General features: G+C 35.4%; 1 protein-coding gene across 1 annotated transcript in view; it reads right to left on the bottom strand.

Moving 5' to 3' along the window:
• Positions 1 to 11,840: 11,840 nt before the first annotated feature.
• LOC133328984 (dedicator of cytokinesis protein 3) overlaps positions 11,841 to 15,593 on the bottom strand; it is a 140,204-nt gene continuing 136,451 nt past the window's right edge. The window contains exons 13-15 of the mRNA XM_061537488.1: positions 13,506 to 15,561; positions 12,328 to 13,451; positions 11,841 to 12,014 (exon numbers count right to left, since the gene is read on the bottom strand). Of these exons, the coding sequence (XP_061393472.1) occupies positions 11,841 to 12,014; positions 12,328 to 13,451; positions 13,506 to 15,561 (3,354 nt within the window). The remainder of the gene's footprint in view (positions 12,015 to 12,327; positions 13,452 to 13,505; positions 15,562 to 15,593) is intronic.

The raw sequence follows: 15,593 nt of genomic DNA, 5'->3' as shown, positions 1-15,593 counted from the left end.
TTTTTAATAAATCCACGCCTTGTTTTGGTTCTTGAAAAAATATTTTTAATAAATCCACGCCTTGTTTTGGTTCTTGAAAAAATATTTTTAATAAATCCGTACTTATGTGCACTAAATTTGGTACAATTTGGATTTAGGTGAACCGATAGAGCTGGAACACTGAAATTTGGAAATAAGGTTACTGTTGGAGTGTAGGATTGGGGTTACATCAATATCTCAATCCATTCGTACTTATGGTACTTAATTGTACTAAATTTGGTACAATTTGAATTTTGGGTGAACTAACAGAGCTGGGTTCCTGAAATTTGGAGTTAGGACCATTGTTGAGGGGTAGTATTGGGCTATGTAGGAATTTTTGGAAATTGGCTATACTGTGTACTAAATTTGGTACAATTTGATTTTTTTGCCATCAGTCAATTTGTAATATTAGGTTGGTGCGTATGAAATGTCGGATTCTTAAGTGATTGTATGAAACTGCATATCTTTCTTCAAAAGTTGTTTATTCAATCAAAGTATGATCAATTCGCTTCAATACACTTCTCCCAACGAGATTTTAAAACGTTGATGCCTGTCTTAAAAAAATGTTGGTCTTTAGAATTAATAAACTCTGATATCGAGTTTTTTTAGACTGTCTTCATTTTCATAGTGTTTGTCCCTTAAAAAAAAACACTAAATGCTTGAGATATGGTGGATCCTTCAAAACTTCAGTTTCGCAATTGTTTTGTGCGATGTATGCAACCGAGCGTTGTCATGGAGCAGTAGCGGGCCATGCCGATTCACAAGCGATGGGCGTACAATGTTTAACTTATCATGCAACTCATCAATGTACTGGCAGTGCTTTCATCCTGATAGCAAGTTCCCTCGTGGATACGGCTGGATCCCCTTCCACTAGATCCTTCAGGTCATCATTCTTCACAGACGTTTTGGGTCTTTCGAGCTGCTCATTTTACAGTGAAAAATCGCCAGTCCGATTTGTTTCGAACCATCTCTGCACTTTCCGATCATTAAACGTATTCTCCCCAAATGCTTGGTTTATGTTGTAAGAAAATGATGCGAATGTCGGCAGAATTCATATCGGCAATAAACTCAAAAGAAATAACAAAAGGGAAGACCATCGAGAAAACCATTGTCCATTGGACAATGCGGCTATGAATGAGGTTACGCCAAAGATAAATATATATATATATATATATAACCAAAATATACATAACATTTCATGATGAATAAATGTTATTTCAACATAAAATTCCAAGTAATTTCAATGCGGTTTTCATATCATTTCAACATGTCTTCATTTTATTTTAATATGATTTCATACGAAAAATGTGGGCAGTTACATGGTTTTTCCTGCTAAAATTTGGACCACTTTTCAAATTTTTCAATGAAATTTTATACAAGTTATTACTGATAATTGATAACAATAAAAAAATAATATTGATTTGAAGATTGGCAAATAAACGAACATATAGTATGTGTGTGTGCGTATGTATAAATCTTATTTTGTAATTCTAAAACTAAGCCTTATTAATACCAGTCATTAACGATAATGACCGTTTTGTTCATCGATAACTTTCTTGTCGCAAGCAGGTTGGGGACAAGCTTTGTAGTAGGCATTATTACTCTTAATCAAATGTACAAAGGCCTTTTTTTTGGAAATAGTCCGGTTTGTCGCCAGTACCCAAGTTTCGAGCCATTATCAAACCAACCACGTAGCTTGTGACCCTCTGGAATGTCTGGATTTATTTTCAACGTTGAACCATTATCAATGCTAACAGACTTCCCGCCATTGAACTCGTTAATAAGGCCACCCTTTACCAACACCATTGCTTGTACGTGACCATCAAAATTGACGGCTTCATCTCCCCATATGGTGACAGTTACAGCCACTTCACTGGTATCCATCCAATGTCAAATCCGATTTTTAAACTCCTTATTTGTAGTACGCGACGTAAAGGACTGAAAATTCCAACAATATCAACGGATACTTTTGGTTCCATATTAGCCACCTGGGAAATGGGAACTAAATCGTATTCGATCACCGGTACTCCGCCATCATCATCATCCTCACAGGGTTGGACAACTGTATCACTGGTGAAGGTCATCTCATAATCATTTTTCAGTGTACTGTATTGTTAGTTGGCCTTGTCAACCCTATGCCGCGCCGTTTCGGGGCTGTACTAAATATAAGGGATTTACGACAACAAATTATAAGAGTATCAAAATATGACGCTAACCATTTATGTTGTGATATACATATATATATTTTTTTTTTTTATTTACATACTTCAGTGGGAATCGACTTTTAGCGAGACTTTTGGGATATCGTCGTTATAGCCTATGTGTCATTAAAAACTTTATAATTTTAAACGATTTCGATTGTACTATTTGCTAAAAACTGAAAAATTTTAGGTTTACTCAATCCGTTACGCAAATCCAAATGTAATGCATTTACTTTGCTATTTACTATTCGTACACATAACATCGAGTTTCCAAATGTATCTCTATAGCTCAATACTACATTCCAACTCTCACGATTCAACCAAATCCCAATTGTTCGAAATCTAGTACGATTTAGTACTTTTCATAGTCATAAGTAAGAATTTCTAAAACTACATCAATCCTACACTCTAACAGTAATCTTAATTTCACCAAAGTCCAAATTGTACCAAATTTAGTTCTTTTCGTACTCATAAGTACGAATTTACAATTGCACCTCAATCCTGCTTTCAAATAGTAATCGTAAGTTCAAATTTAAGAATTCCAGCTCTGTCTGTTCAAAAAAAACCAAATTGTACCAGATTTGGTATCATTCTGTACTTTTCGTACCCTAAGATGTAAGAATTCTACCCGTTTACCAATGTTCAAATTGTACAAAAAATTTGTGTAGCCATAAGTACGAATTTCCAAAACTACCTCAGTCATGCACTCCAATAATAACCTCAAGCCCAAAATTTAAGGATTCCAGCTCTATCCGTTCAGCAACATCCAAATTGTACCAAATTTAGTACAATTTATTACGAGTTTCTAAAACTTCCTCAATTCCAGAATTTCAATAATAATAAATATATAATAAAGAATAAATAAATATGTCAATCCTACACTCCAACAGTAATTTTAATTCCAAAATTCTGGAGTCCAGCTCTATACGTTCACACATAATCAAGTTGTACCAAATATAGTACCATTTAGTACACATAAGTACTATGCTTCCATATCTCTATTCTATTTTTCAACAGCAACCATTATCCACCTCTATCCATTCAACCGAATCCAAATTGTACCAAATCTGGTGCCGTTTAGTACTTTTCGTACACATAAATAGGAATTTTCAAAGATGTCTCAATAGCTCAATCTTCAACTGTAATCATAATTTCAAATTTCAGGTTTTCAGCTCTATTCTTTCGAAGAAAATCCAAATTGTACTAAACTTAGTACCATATAGTACTTTTCGTACCAATAACTACGAATTTTCCAAACTACACTCCAACAGTCACAAATTTAGTAACATTTTGTACTTTTCAATTATGTACTCCAATAGTAGTCCTAATTCGGATTTTCAGGATTCCATCTCCAATAGTAGTCCTAATTCCGATTTTCAGGATTGCATCTCTATACACTTAACTAAATGCAAATAGTACTAAATTTAGTACCATTTTGTACTTTTTTATACACTTAAGTACGAATTTCTTAAACCATTTCCATACATTAACACCACTTCCCAACCTGTATTCCATATAAAATTTCAAGATTCCACCTATATATATTCAATATATATACAGTTAGAACAAAATTTAGTAAAGTTTAGTACTTTTCGTACACTTATAGGTCGAAAACCCTTTTGTACAGCTTTCTAACTTTCCATCTGTTACCCACATTCAAAATTCCAGGACTATAGTTCTTCCCGTTCGCCTAATACAAAGGGTACCATATTTGGTACATTTTAGTACTTTTCGCACCCTTCTAGTTCGAATTTCCAAAAACCCAGCCTTATCTCATACATTCACAGCAACAACAACCCACACTCAAAATTTCTGGGCGATGATCTGTCGGTCACTCACTCACCTAACACTGAGCTCTTTTATATATTAAGATAATAAAACATGTGTATATTAGACCTCCGCAAACCATAGCCTGAGGGTGTATATTTGGTCGGCAACACCGATTGGTCCATTTTTTATTTGTTTTGATTTTAAAATTATGAATACATCCTTCAAAATACCCAAACAAGTGCGAGCATGTCGTTATTTTTCTGAAAATGCATTAATCGAATATCAAAACGTTTTGTAAAACCCGGCATCCATCCAGTAAATCAAAGCAATTAGGATCATTTTTTTAAATACGCATAATGTTCATAGTTCTCTGTTGTGAAAATGCTTGTTGAAAATGCTATTGAAATATATAACACATTCTACTCTAACAAAGAGTGAAAGTTTCATCCAAATATCTCAATTCATTCTCAAGTTATAGTAATTTGAAGTTGACCTTGTGCACAAAATATAGCGGCTACACGATTCTGTTTGCCTAGTACCTCAAATGAGGAAACACCAAGAAATTGAATCTTCACAAAACAAAATAGAAAACTGCAGTGGCAACGTTGCCAGACTGTTTTTGTGTGTTATGCTTGAGTTTTAATGGAAGTTGGTAAATTGTGAGCATACTTTCAGGCGCATCACTCACAATAGAAATGTATGCGAAAAATGTCGATGTCAATGGCCTAAAGGTGTGCTCATCATTTTGAAACTAACAATAAAACACTATGGAAGCGATCTGGTAACGCAGCTAGCTAGCTGAATTTTTTGGGGTTTTGTGCAATATGCATTTCACCCTTTTTTCCAGTTTTCGGTACCAGGCTAACAGAATCGTGTAGCCACTATATTTTGGACACAAGGTCAACTTCAAATGACTATAACTTTAGAATGCATTGAGCTATTTGGATGAAACTTCCACTGTGTGTTAGGGTAGAACCTACAGTTTTTATGAATGTCAATAGAGAAGCATTTTCACAACTGAGGACTATAAAAATTATGATAATTTGACAAATTGCCCCAATTGCTATGCATTGCTGGATGGATGGATGGATGGCGGTTTTAAATAAAACTTTGATATTCGGTTTTTGTTCAAGGTGTGTAATGGGAATTTAAGACATTTTCAGAAAAATAAGAACGTTTTCGCCCATGTTTGGGTATTTTGAAGTTAACTTCATAATGCCTCTCTCATAGAAGTCCTGCTCTATATTTGAAGAAAAAAAAAACAAAAAAACAGTAGGGAAAGTAGTAAAGTCGGACTGGGCCGACTATATGATACCCTTCACCACTTTGGGTATATGCATCTGCACCAATTTCAACAAAACACAATAACGTCATTCAAGTCTAAATTTGATACGTTGTGCAATCAGACAAACATTAGGAGCTTGATGCACCATTTATGAAAAAAAATTTTTTGTAAAAAATATATGGGAGATATATAGAAATCTGAACCCATTTTCCTGAAACCTGCCATCCATCACTCTAGACTTAATTCAGTACGCTGTGCAAAATTTTGTGCAAATCGAAAGATATTTAGGGACTTTGGTGCACCATTTACCATAAATCGGACGAAAATATATATGGGAGCTATATCTAAATCTGAACCGATTTTCATGAAACATAGCACTCATCATTCTAGGGTTAATTCAGTGGGCTACGTCAAATTACGTACAAATCGAATGATATTTAGGGACTTTGGTGCACCATTTACCATAAATCGGGCCAAAAAATATATGGGATCTATATCTAAATCTTAACCGATTTTCACGAAACTTAACACACATCATTCTAGACTTAATTCAGTACGGTGTGCCAAATTTCGTGCAAATCGAAATATATTTAGGGACTTTGGTGCACCATTTACCTTAAATCGGGCGAAAATATATATGGGAGCTATATCTAAATCTGACTCGATTTTCACGAAACTTAGCACACATCATACTAAGCTTAATTCAGTTGGCTATGTAGAATTACGTGCAAATCGAAAGATATTTAGGGACTTTGGTGCACCATTTACCATAAATCGGACGAAAATATATATGAGAGCTATATATAAATCTGAACCGGTTTTCGTGAAACTTAGGACACATTATTCTAGGCTTAATTCAGTACGCTGTACCAAATTTCGTGCAAATCAAATTATATTTAGGGACTATGGTGCACCATTTACCATAAATCGGACGAAAACATATATCGGAGCTATATATAAATCTGAACCGATTTTTCCCAATTTCAATAGGGTTCGTCCTTAGGCCAAATAAATGAGCTGTGCCAAATTTCATCCAAATCGGATGACCAGTAATTTGTTTACAATTTAACATGGACACACAGACGGACGGACATGCATAAATCGACTTAGAAAGTGCTTCTATGCTTATTCTCAAAAGGAACCATGTGTCTATCTCGTTTCCTTTTGCCTGTTACATACATGTGCACAAAGACATAATACCCTGTACCACAGTGTGGTGAAGAGTATAAAAAGGAGAATTTTCTCCCTAAATTCAAATATTTTTATACCCTACACAACTATGTTGTCAGGGTATCAAAGCTTTGTGCAGCCCCAACAGTTTGTAACGCCGCGAAATATTGGTCCTAAACCAATCTTTAAGTATACCGATCGTCATATCTCGACTAGCTGAGTCGATCTAGACATGTGTGTCCGTCCGTCCGTCTGTTCATTATAATTTGTAAACACAATACAGGCCACAGTTATGGACCAATCTTCACGAAATTTTGCACGTAAGATGGGTTCTGGCCAATGAAGACCCCTATTGTTTTTGGTAAAGATCGGTTAATATTTAGGGGATGAAATGGACCAAATACTTAATTTTTGTCCTGTTTTCTGGTCGCTCCAGAGATCGCAATTATGGCCCGAATATCGCGAAGAAGGGGATCGGGCCAAAGAATAAGCATGCCTGTTTTAAAAAAGATCGGTCATTATTTAGCGGGACCCTGACTTTTGTCTGAAAAATGACAAAATTTGTATTCTATGGCGTATATAACTACTCCTGAAGGACATAGACCAAGGAAGTTGACAGTATATCCAAGAGGAGTGGTTGGCCTTTAAATTGGATACCAATTATATTGTCGTATGTACTCGGATGTGAGAGTTAAACTATATTAAATTTATAGGTGCTTACGTATTCAGATATTCGCCCATGTGCTGCATTTCGAGTTTGCTCGAATGTGAAACATTTTCCCAAATTTGGTGTGCTCCATTCCGAATTCCCAAAAAAATATTGGGAATATAATTCGAGCACATATAGCCTTGTGGATTGAAAACGAAATGAGATCGTACGTGTTTCTCTGAGCACGTACAAGTTGAAAAAGAACGCTGAAGTAATATTTAACGTGTTTTTACAATATTTATTTAAAAAATACAGTATTTACATTACTTTTTAAAGTAAAATTAAAGAAAATAATAAAGGGTCCCTCCTGGTCTGCAGCTGTCCACAGCTTGCACACACTTTGTCTTCCAGGACTTTCATTACTCTCCACAATATTTTACACATTGTTGTGCGATCAACACTTATTTTTAAATCATTTGCCACTACCCTCTGAAATCCACCAACAGCCAGGAATCCTAAGGTAGCTGCTAACTGTAGGCTTTCGGGAATGGTACCCTTGTGTATGAAACAGGGACGTACGCAGGGGGGAGGCCCGGGGGGCCCGGCCCCCCCCCGAAATTATTTTTTTTCCCAGTAAATTTATGTTTGTAACAGCGAATTTTTTCATTTTGTACTACCGGGCCCCCCCGAAATGAAATCCTGTGTACGTTGCTGGTATGAAAGGACCAACTTCTCTCAAAATATCCATAAATGCTTATTTCAACACGTTCCAGCATCATTAGACTTTTTCTGGTAGAAACACATTTCGTAACATATTGAAAACAGCTATGCTTTCGAGCCGCACTTTCGCTCGAAATTGAGCACACCATTTTGCACAACATGGGAATTTAAAAAAGTATGGGAATTCAAAAACTCTCGGAACATGTCACATGGGCGATTATTTAGTAACCCATTAACATTATAAGGCCGAAAAAAAGCGCTGATCGCTTAAAAAAATTCCTAAAGGTTCCAGTTATGGTCAAGGTCAACGCTTATAACTGTCGGTGATGATCACATAAAAAATTTGGGATGAAGTGGCCCGAAAATTTAATTGTTTGTGTTTTTTCAAGTCGATCTATAAGCCGAACATCACAGCACAACCCATGGTGAAGGGAATCTTGATAAGTAATTACCAGGCCTGTAATGAATATTGTGAATATTCGGAATATATATCAGTGTAGTAAGAGATGCTGTTGATCTCTAACCGGTCAAGAGGGTGCAGATATCACGAAAAATTGCATAGGCTCGAAATAAACATCCGCAGAAAGTAAGAGTTCCGTGGTAGTTGTGTGGGGTATCGTATGGTCGGCCCCGTCCGACTATAACGCTTACTGGTTCATATTAAAAAAAACTTACGTTAATTATTGACCAAAAAACACATTTAATTAATTAATTTATTTTTTTTAATTGTTTATTTATTATTTGTTGTTTTATGCTTTTGTTATAAATTAAAAACTATGATATTTTGAAGATTATGAGAAGAACGTGTTTTTTTTCATTTTTTTGATTTCGGTTTTAATGATTTTTTGTCATTTTTGTATGTGTAAATGTATGCATTATTTCATTTTTTTCTTTATTATTATAAATGTATTATCTCATCTGACTAGGTTATATCGATAATAACTTGCATATATGTATATAGAGTAGGTATATATTTAATAAAAAATAAGAGTAAATCTAGCAAAGATATATAAACAGTGGTCTTAAAATGGAAAATTAAAAACAATTTATATATTTATAATAAGATATGATTTTTTAAATTGTTTTGATTCGAAAATTATAAATTCGAATGAAAAACAATACACAGTGGGGAATTTTTTTTCACATAATACAAATAATATACAAATTATGTGTAAAAAACATATAACAAAACTAAATGAAATCGTATTAAATGTTTTTTTTTATAAAAAATGTTATTTTATTTAATTTTTGCTTTATTTTTTTTTTGTTATTTTTGTTTTTAATTATTCGAATATAAGTTTTTAATTTTTTTTAACTTCGTTTTTTGCATATAGCATAATTGTGTGCGTATGTATGCGTTGTATTTAGCACTTCTTTGTAGATAATTCGTTAATATTAATAATTAATTTGTTGTTTTGAAATATTCAAAAAATTGTGTATTTCTTGTTTTTAATTGTTAAAAAGTTATGCGTATAAATATTATTGATTTCGTTTTTTCATTTCATTATTTTTTCAGATAGTTTATAAATTGCATGTTTTTTTACTTTTTTTTGTATTCAATAAAGTAATGCCTGCATTGCACAATGTTTTCATTTCTAAGGTAAATTTTTAATATTGTAATTATTATTATTTTTTTTTAATTCTACGTATGTTTTTTATATAAAAATGTGGTGTTTTTTTATTTATTTTTTGTTAACATATTTCCAAAGACTTCTCTATATGGGTATGTGTATATACTATATATTTAAATTTCTCAAATACATCATTGATTTCACAACATTCGAATTTTGATAATTTTGGTTGCATAGTAAATGTTTTATTCTTTAATAGTTTATAGGAATACACGTTGTTTTGATTTATTTCAATAGATTTTAGATCTTTTTGTTTCAATTCAATTAATATTGAGATAAATTATATATGAACTCTTTATTGCAGAGACCAACTCTCTGGAATAAAAACGTTTAAGATAAGATGGAGGGTCGAAATTTCTGACCAAAATTCTCAAAATTTTTGAAAAATTGAGTTAAGCTTCTATATCGCCTATACCGAAGATGGGACCAATTTGAACAATTTTTGGTTCGACTATTTGTTACCCATTAAGAACAAATGATATCAAATTTCAGCCAATGCGGTTGCAAAGAGTATTAAAAAATCTTTAAATACTAGAGAATCGGAAGGTACCCTTATTTAGGGGGTGATCCCTAAAGATGAATCAATATCGATAATTTTTGTTTGGAAGATTTTCTACTTAATTATAACCCAAAATATTAAATTTCACCAATTTGTTTGGAAAATGTGTCCACAACCCTTAAAATACAGAAAATCGGAGGTTATATGGGGGCTACACATAAAGTTTTACCAATATTGATAATTTTTAGCAGTGGGGGGTTTTCTAACCAATGACAACTAAAAATATCAAATTTCAGGCAATTCGTTTCCACAATTTTTAAAATATCGAAAATCGGAAGTTACCGTTATATAGGAGGGCTACACATTAAGATGTATCAATATCGATAATTTTTAACAGGGGGGTTTTCTAACCATCGAAATGCGACCAAAATCCCTAAAATACCGAATATCGGAAGGTGCCGTTATATGGAGGCGATACATAAAGATTAACCAATATTCACAATTTTTGGTAGGAAGATTTCAATTTCAAATTCCAGCCCTCAATTATTAAATTACAATCAAATCGTTTGGCAAATGTGACCAAAATCTTTAAAATACTGAAAATCGGAAGGTACTTTTACAAAGGGGTTTTAACTAAAGATGTACCAAAATGATTTATATTATGCAAAGAGATTTTATCCCCAATTAACAAAATGGAGAAAATTTTTTTGGAAAATCGAAATATTCCATTTGATAAACTTCTTCAAAAGTTTATCAAATGGAATATTTAAAGCTGAATTATAAACCAAACAACCAAATTACATTCATATCGTTTGGAAAATATCACCAAAATCTCTTATATATAAAAAAGTAGTTTACAATTCCACGCCAGAGGGGTCTACGATCCGAAAAGACCCGACCAATGTCTGTCACCTCAGCCCATTGCGAAAAAAGCTCTAGGATTGCTACAACAACAATATATATAAAATCGGAAAGTACGGTTACATGGGTGGGCTATATCTAAAAATGGACCAAAATTAATTATTTTTTGGCAAGGAGGAGATTTTATACCGAATAAGCACCCAAAATATCAAATTACAACCATCTATAATTTTTAATATAATAATAATTGTTTTTGCAAATAATTTTTAATCAAATACTCGTATTGAAAATAAACAAAAAACTATTATAAAAATAATTTTATTAAAAATAAAACAATAAATTATACGAATTATAAAATATTAAAAAATACGATATTAACTGTGATCCAGCACACAACCGAATGAATATGAATTGAAGTGGCGCCTAAAAGTATGCTAGGGAAATATATTTGCAACTACGAAACATTTATCTCTGTATTACTTTGCTTAAACAAAAAATTCTCCAATTTAAAAAAATATTTGTTGAAAAGTTAACGCCATGATATTTCTTCAAGAAATATTTTTTTTTAAAAATCAACGCCATGATATTTCTTTAAAAAATATTTTTTAAAAAATCAACGCCTTGATATTTCTTCAAAAAATTTTTTTTAAAAAAATTTTGATTTGCTATTTTTTGAAAATATTATAAAAAACTACACCTTGAACATTTTTAATCCAGGTTGTAACCCATGTCCCATGATGGTAAATGACAATCGAAATAGCCATTTCCCCACATTCCTACAACAAAATATAAAGATTCAATATTCTAATCCTTCGATTTCTATACATTTCTCGTTTAGAAACACAGCTAAAATCTGTTTGAGCATGCATTGATTTCATCAACAAAAATAATCATCCAGGTTCCCATTGTTAATGGCAATCGACAAAAATCCCCTTTTGGAAGAAAGGGAAATGAAACAGAATTTATTTGCTTCAATTCCTACACCAATATATCCCGTTTTTTGAGATTCAAAAGCGATACTGGTTCCTTCCAATTATTACATTTCGAAGCCCGTGGCCGTTATAGTGGTGGTGGATATACTCGAATCATGAAAATCATTTGCAGCATATGACAAGTTAGCCAGCTGATGATTATCGGATGATGAGTCATAGCAATTCATTGAATTCATAGATGCTGCTGAAGCGGCCTCCGGGTTATCCAAAACTAATATCTACAATGGGAAATTTTTTTGATTGTGTTGATGTGAAGTGGAGTGGGGCCATACTTGAGAGCAGAGATTCACTAGAGAAATCATTAAAAATCATCGAATGGGAGAATTATAAAAAAATCCCCTTTTTTTGGAACAAAGAAACTGAAACGTAAACAATTTCCTTCTATGCCTACATCAATAAAGACCCCTTTTTGTGGTTGATTCAAAAGCGATAGGCGATATCTAAGGAAGTTTCTTTCAATTCATACATTTCTCATTTTGAAGCCTGTGGCCGTCATCGTTGACCATAGCTAAAATCGGTTTGAGCATGAACATGTGAATGACGATGACAACTATGTTGTTGTTGCTGCTGCTGCTGTGTGGCATGAGGACTAAAAGCCATGGTGGCCGTATTTGTGGTCAACGATTCCTGTGACTCCTGAGAAAAATATTCATGCGTATGAATTTCGGGAGGTTCCTGTTGATATTGCAACAGCTGCGGCACAGCATAATCATGCGAATCATGACGACGATGATGGCAATGCCGGGCGTGCTGTTTCTGATGATGCTGATGTGATGATTTGCTGCTGTAACTTGTTGAGTGTCCCTGCCCCAGCCCCTGATCAAGATGCGTGGCGGTGTTGGCATCCAGTGAACGTGTCGTATTATTATCGGAATATTGATGATAATGTGGATTATTTAAATTCAACAATGATGTGGATGTTGTTGACATCATTAGAAGATTATTTGTATTGCGATCCACTTTGAAGGTGAGACCACAGGAGCAATGTTCTATGTTGGAGTTGATGGTTTTGGGTATATCAAACATGGATGATGTGGTTGTGTTCTGCATGGCTGTTGTTAAAGTAGAAGTCGATGATGTTGGTAATGATGATGGTAGGGTGTACGAATGTTGGTGTTGTTGTTTGGCAAAATTCAAGTGTTGTTGTTGTTGTTGTTGTGAAAGATGATGATGATGACTGGCCGATGGTGGAGGAGCATGGGAATGTGAATGAGCATGGCCATGATGAACATGTGAAGAAGCATATGCAGCGGATGATGATGATGCTGATACATTATGTTGTTGGTGTGTTTGTTGAGATTGTGTTGCTGTTGTTGTTGTTGCTGTGTTATAATGTTGCTGCTTTTGAGTGTTAAATTTAACCTGATTAGTCGATGATAGTTCCTTGAAATCATTATAATGCTGAGGAGGATGATTCGGATGATGGGGTTGATGATGACTGGGTGAACCCAACCCTGACGTATTATTTGTCGTATTGGTCATTGTCAATGATGTCAACGACTGTGAGGCATGCACCACCGCCTGTTCCGTGAACATGGTACGTGTCGGCGGTGGCGATTGACTACTATTGGGCGTCGATGATGTTTCCGTATTCGTATTAAAGTCTATGCTAGATGTCGATGTTGGCGATTGATGGTGGCAGCGACATATTGTAACTCAAAAAGTGTTGCCAAGTTCGTTATGAGTTTCGTTTTCTGTTTCGTCCAAACTTGCTCTTGCATTTCCTGCCGATTGTGTACTACTACTGTGGGCCATGGCGGCCTTAGGTGATACATAACCGTCATTGGCGGTGTGACCATTCTGGGCGGCATGCATATGACTGTGATGTTGATGATGATGGAGGTGCGAGTGCGGGTGTGTATGTGGTGCGGTGGATGATGATGCCGTTGCTGTGTGCTGCAATGTATTGGTGGAATGATTGTGTGTATTGTTGTTGGTGGTGGTGTTGGTGGAAGGACCTTCCGATGAAGATGACTCATTCATGGATGTTGCATTGCCAATGATATTCAATGATTTTGGTGGTATGGGTGGTGGAGGCATGGGCAAATCTTCCACATCAAAGGAACTTGAGGAGTTCTCCCGTTGTGTTGAACTTAAACCACCACCGACGCCATTGTTATGACTGGACGATAAATATTGACCATTTTCCATGCTGCCACTTGAGCTGAGGCGACAATGATCACGATGATGTACCGTACTCATGGAATTCGAAGATGATTCTTCACTCAAATTATTTAAATGATTCAATTCGTGGGTACTCGTGGTGGATATACCCGAATCACGAAAATCATTTGGAGCATATGACAAGGTGGACAAATGATGATTATCCGAGGCGGAGGAGGAGGCATGACAATTCATTGAATGCGTTAAATGCTGCTGATCGGCCTCTGGGTCATCAAAACTAATATCTACAACGGCATATTTTTGATTGTGCTGATGTGAAGTGGAGTGGGGTCTCCGGGGCATACTTGAAGCGGGAGACTCACTAGAGAAATCATTGAAAATCATCGGATTGGAAGCTCTTTTGTCGGGCGTTATACCTCTGGGTGGTAGAGGCGGTGCCCCTGGTGAACCTGGCACCTGATGTGTGCGTTTTGGTGGCACCTCCGGACCATCCATTGACAGAGAATTGGAAAAGTTTTGTGATCTAGGCCTATTTGGTATGGGCGGAGGACAGCTCTCTGAATTGTCCTTATTTATTGTTGCTGTCGCAACATCATGACCAATACTATTCGACAAGTTTTCCTTGCTCAGTGTTTGATAGGAGTTGTTGGCACAGAATCTATTCATGGCCACAATTGATTCAACCGGCCTTAGAGTGTCTCCGGGTCTTGTATAAATTTCATCAGTTTCATAATAATTTGAGGCCAGAGCATTAGGGGCTCCGGCAGTAGTAACACCCATCAAACGTTTCTCAGTGGGCAATGGTGGCAAAGGTGTATTCACAATACTCTCGGAAGGCTGGCGCTTGAGGCGCCCTAAACCCGAAAGACTTTGTTTCAGCTGTGAAAAACGTTCCAAGAGACGATTGTGCAACGGCTGTACCCCGGCCGGAGCCAATTGACCATGTAACTCCAATGCCTGATCTAGAATTTGTATTTTTTCCAATATTAAAGCTTTCAATTTTTGTACATTGGCCTGTTGACCCTGACCCTGAGGTGACTTCAGAAATTGTTCCGTAAAAAAGGCTTCTTGATATTTACTAATACCACCCATAACATTGGCATCGATGACACCCTGCAGACGCATTGAAAACGGATTGATATTACGTTTGGGATCCTGACGATACTGTTGTATCAAATCCCATATATCTTTGCCCACATTATGCATCGTTTCGCAGGCAAATTCCACGGGTGTCAATTCCTGAACGGATTTATGTTTAACCTCAAACCAACGTAAAATGCCCGGCAACGGTTGGGCAATATCCAACGTGGTACGTTCAATCCATAGACTTTTGAATTCGTTGTCTTTGTCGACGGGACCCTTGTGTATGGGACGATCGGATATGAAACGGCTAACATCATTCACTTCATAGAAGCGGGCAATTTTTTCCGGTACCGTTACCATGGCCGTTTTCAATGGTTGGGCGTCGGCCACTGGTCTTACATTACTTATTTGTATATATTGTTCGGGTGCCGAAAGAATGGAATTATCCGGTGGACTGTTGGTGTTCAGAGTTTGGGCAGCTGGAAATTCGGTTTGCAAACGTTGGGTAAATGCACTGATACGTTCATACTCGAGGCCACGATAAACGAATTGTTTATTCTGCAGACAAAAAATTGGGATTTTAAAAAAAT

The sequence above is a fragment of the Musca vetustissima genome, unplaced genomic scaffold (assembly GCF_032173495.1).
Source record: "Musca vetustissima isolate MV318-11 ecotype Yass unplaced genomic scaffold, APGP_CSIRO_Mvet_v1 utg18190, whole genome shotgun sequence".
Taxonomy (NCBI): Eukaryota; Metazoa; Arthropoda; class Insecta; order Diptera; family Muscidae; genus Musca; species Musca vetustissima.
Note: the sequence above shows the minus strand (reverse complement) of the source record. Positions and strands in the feature narration are given on the sequence as shown.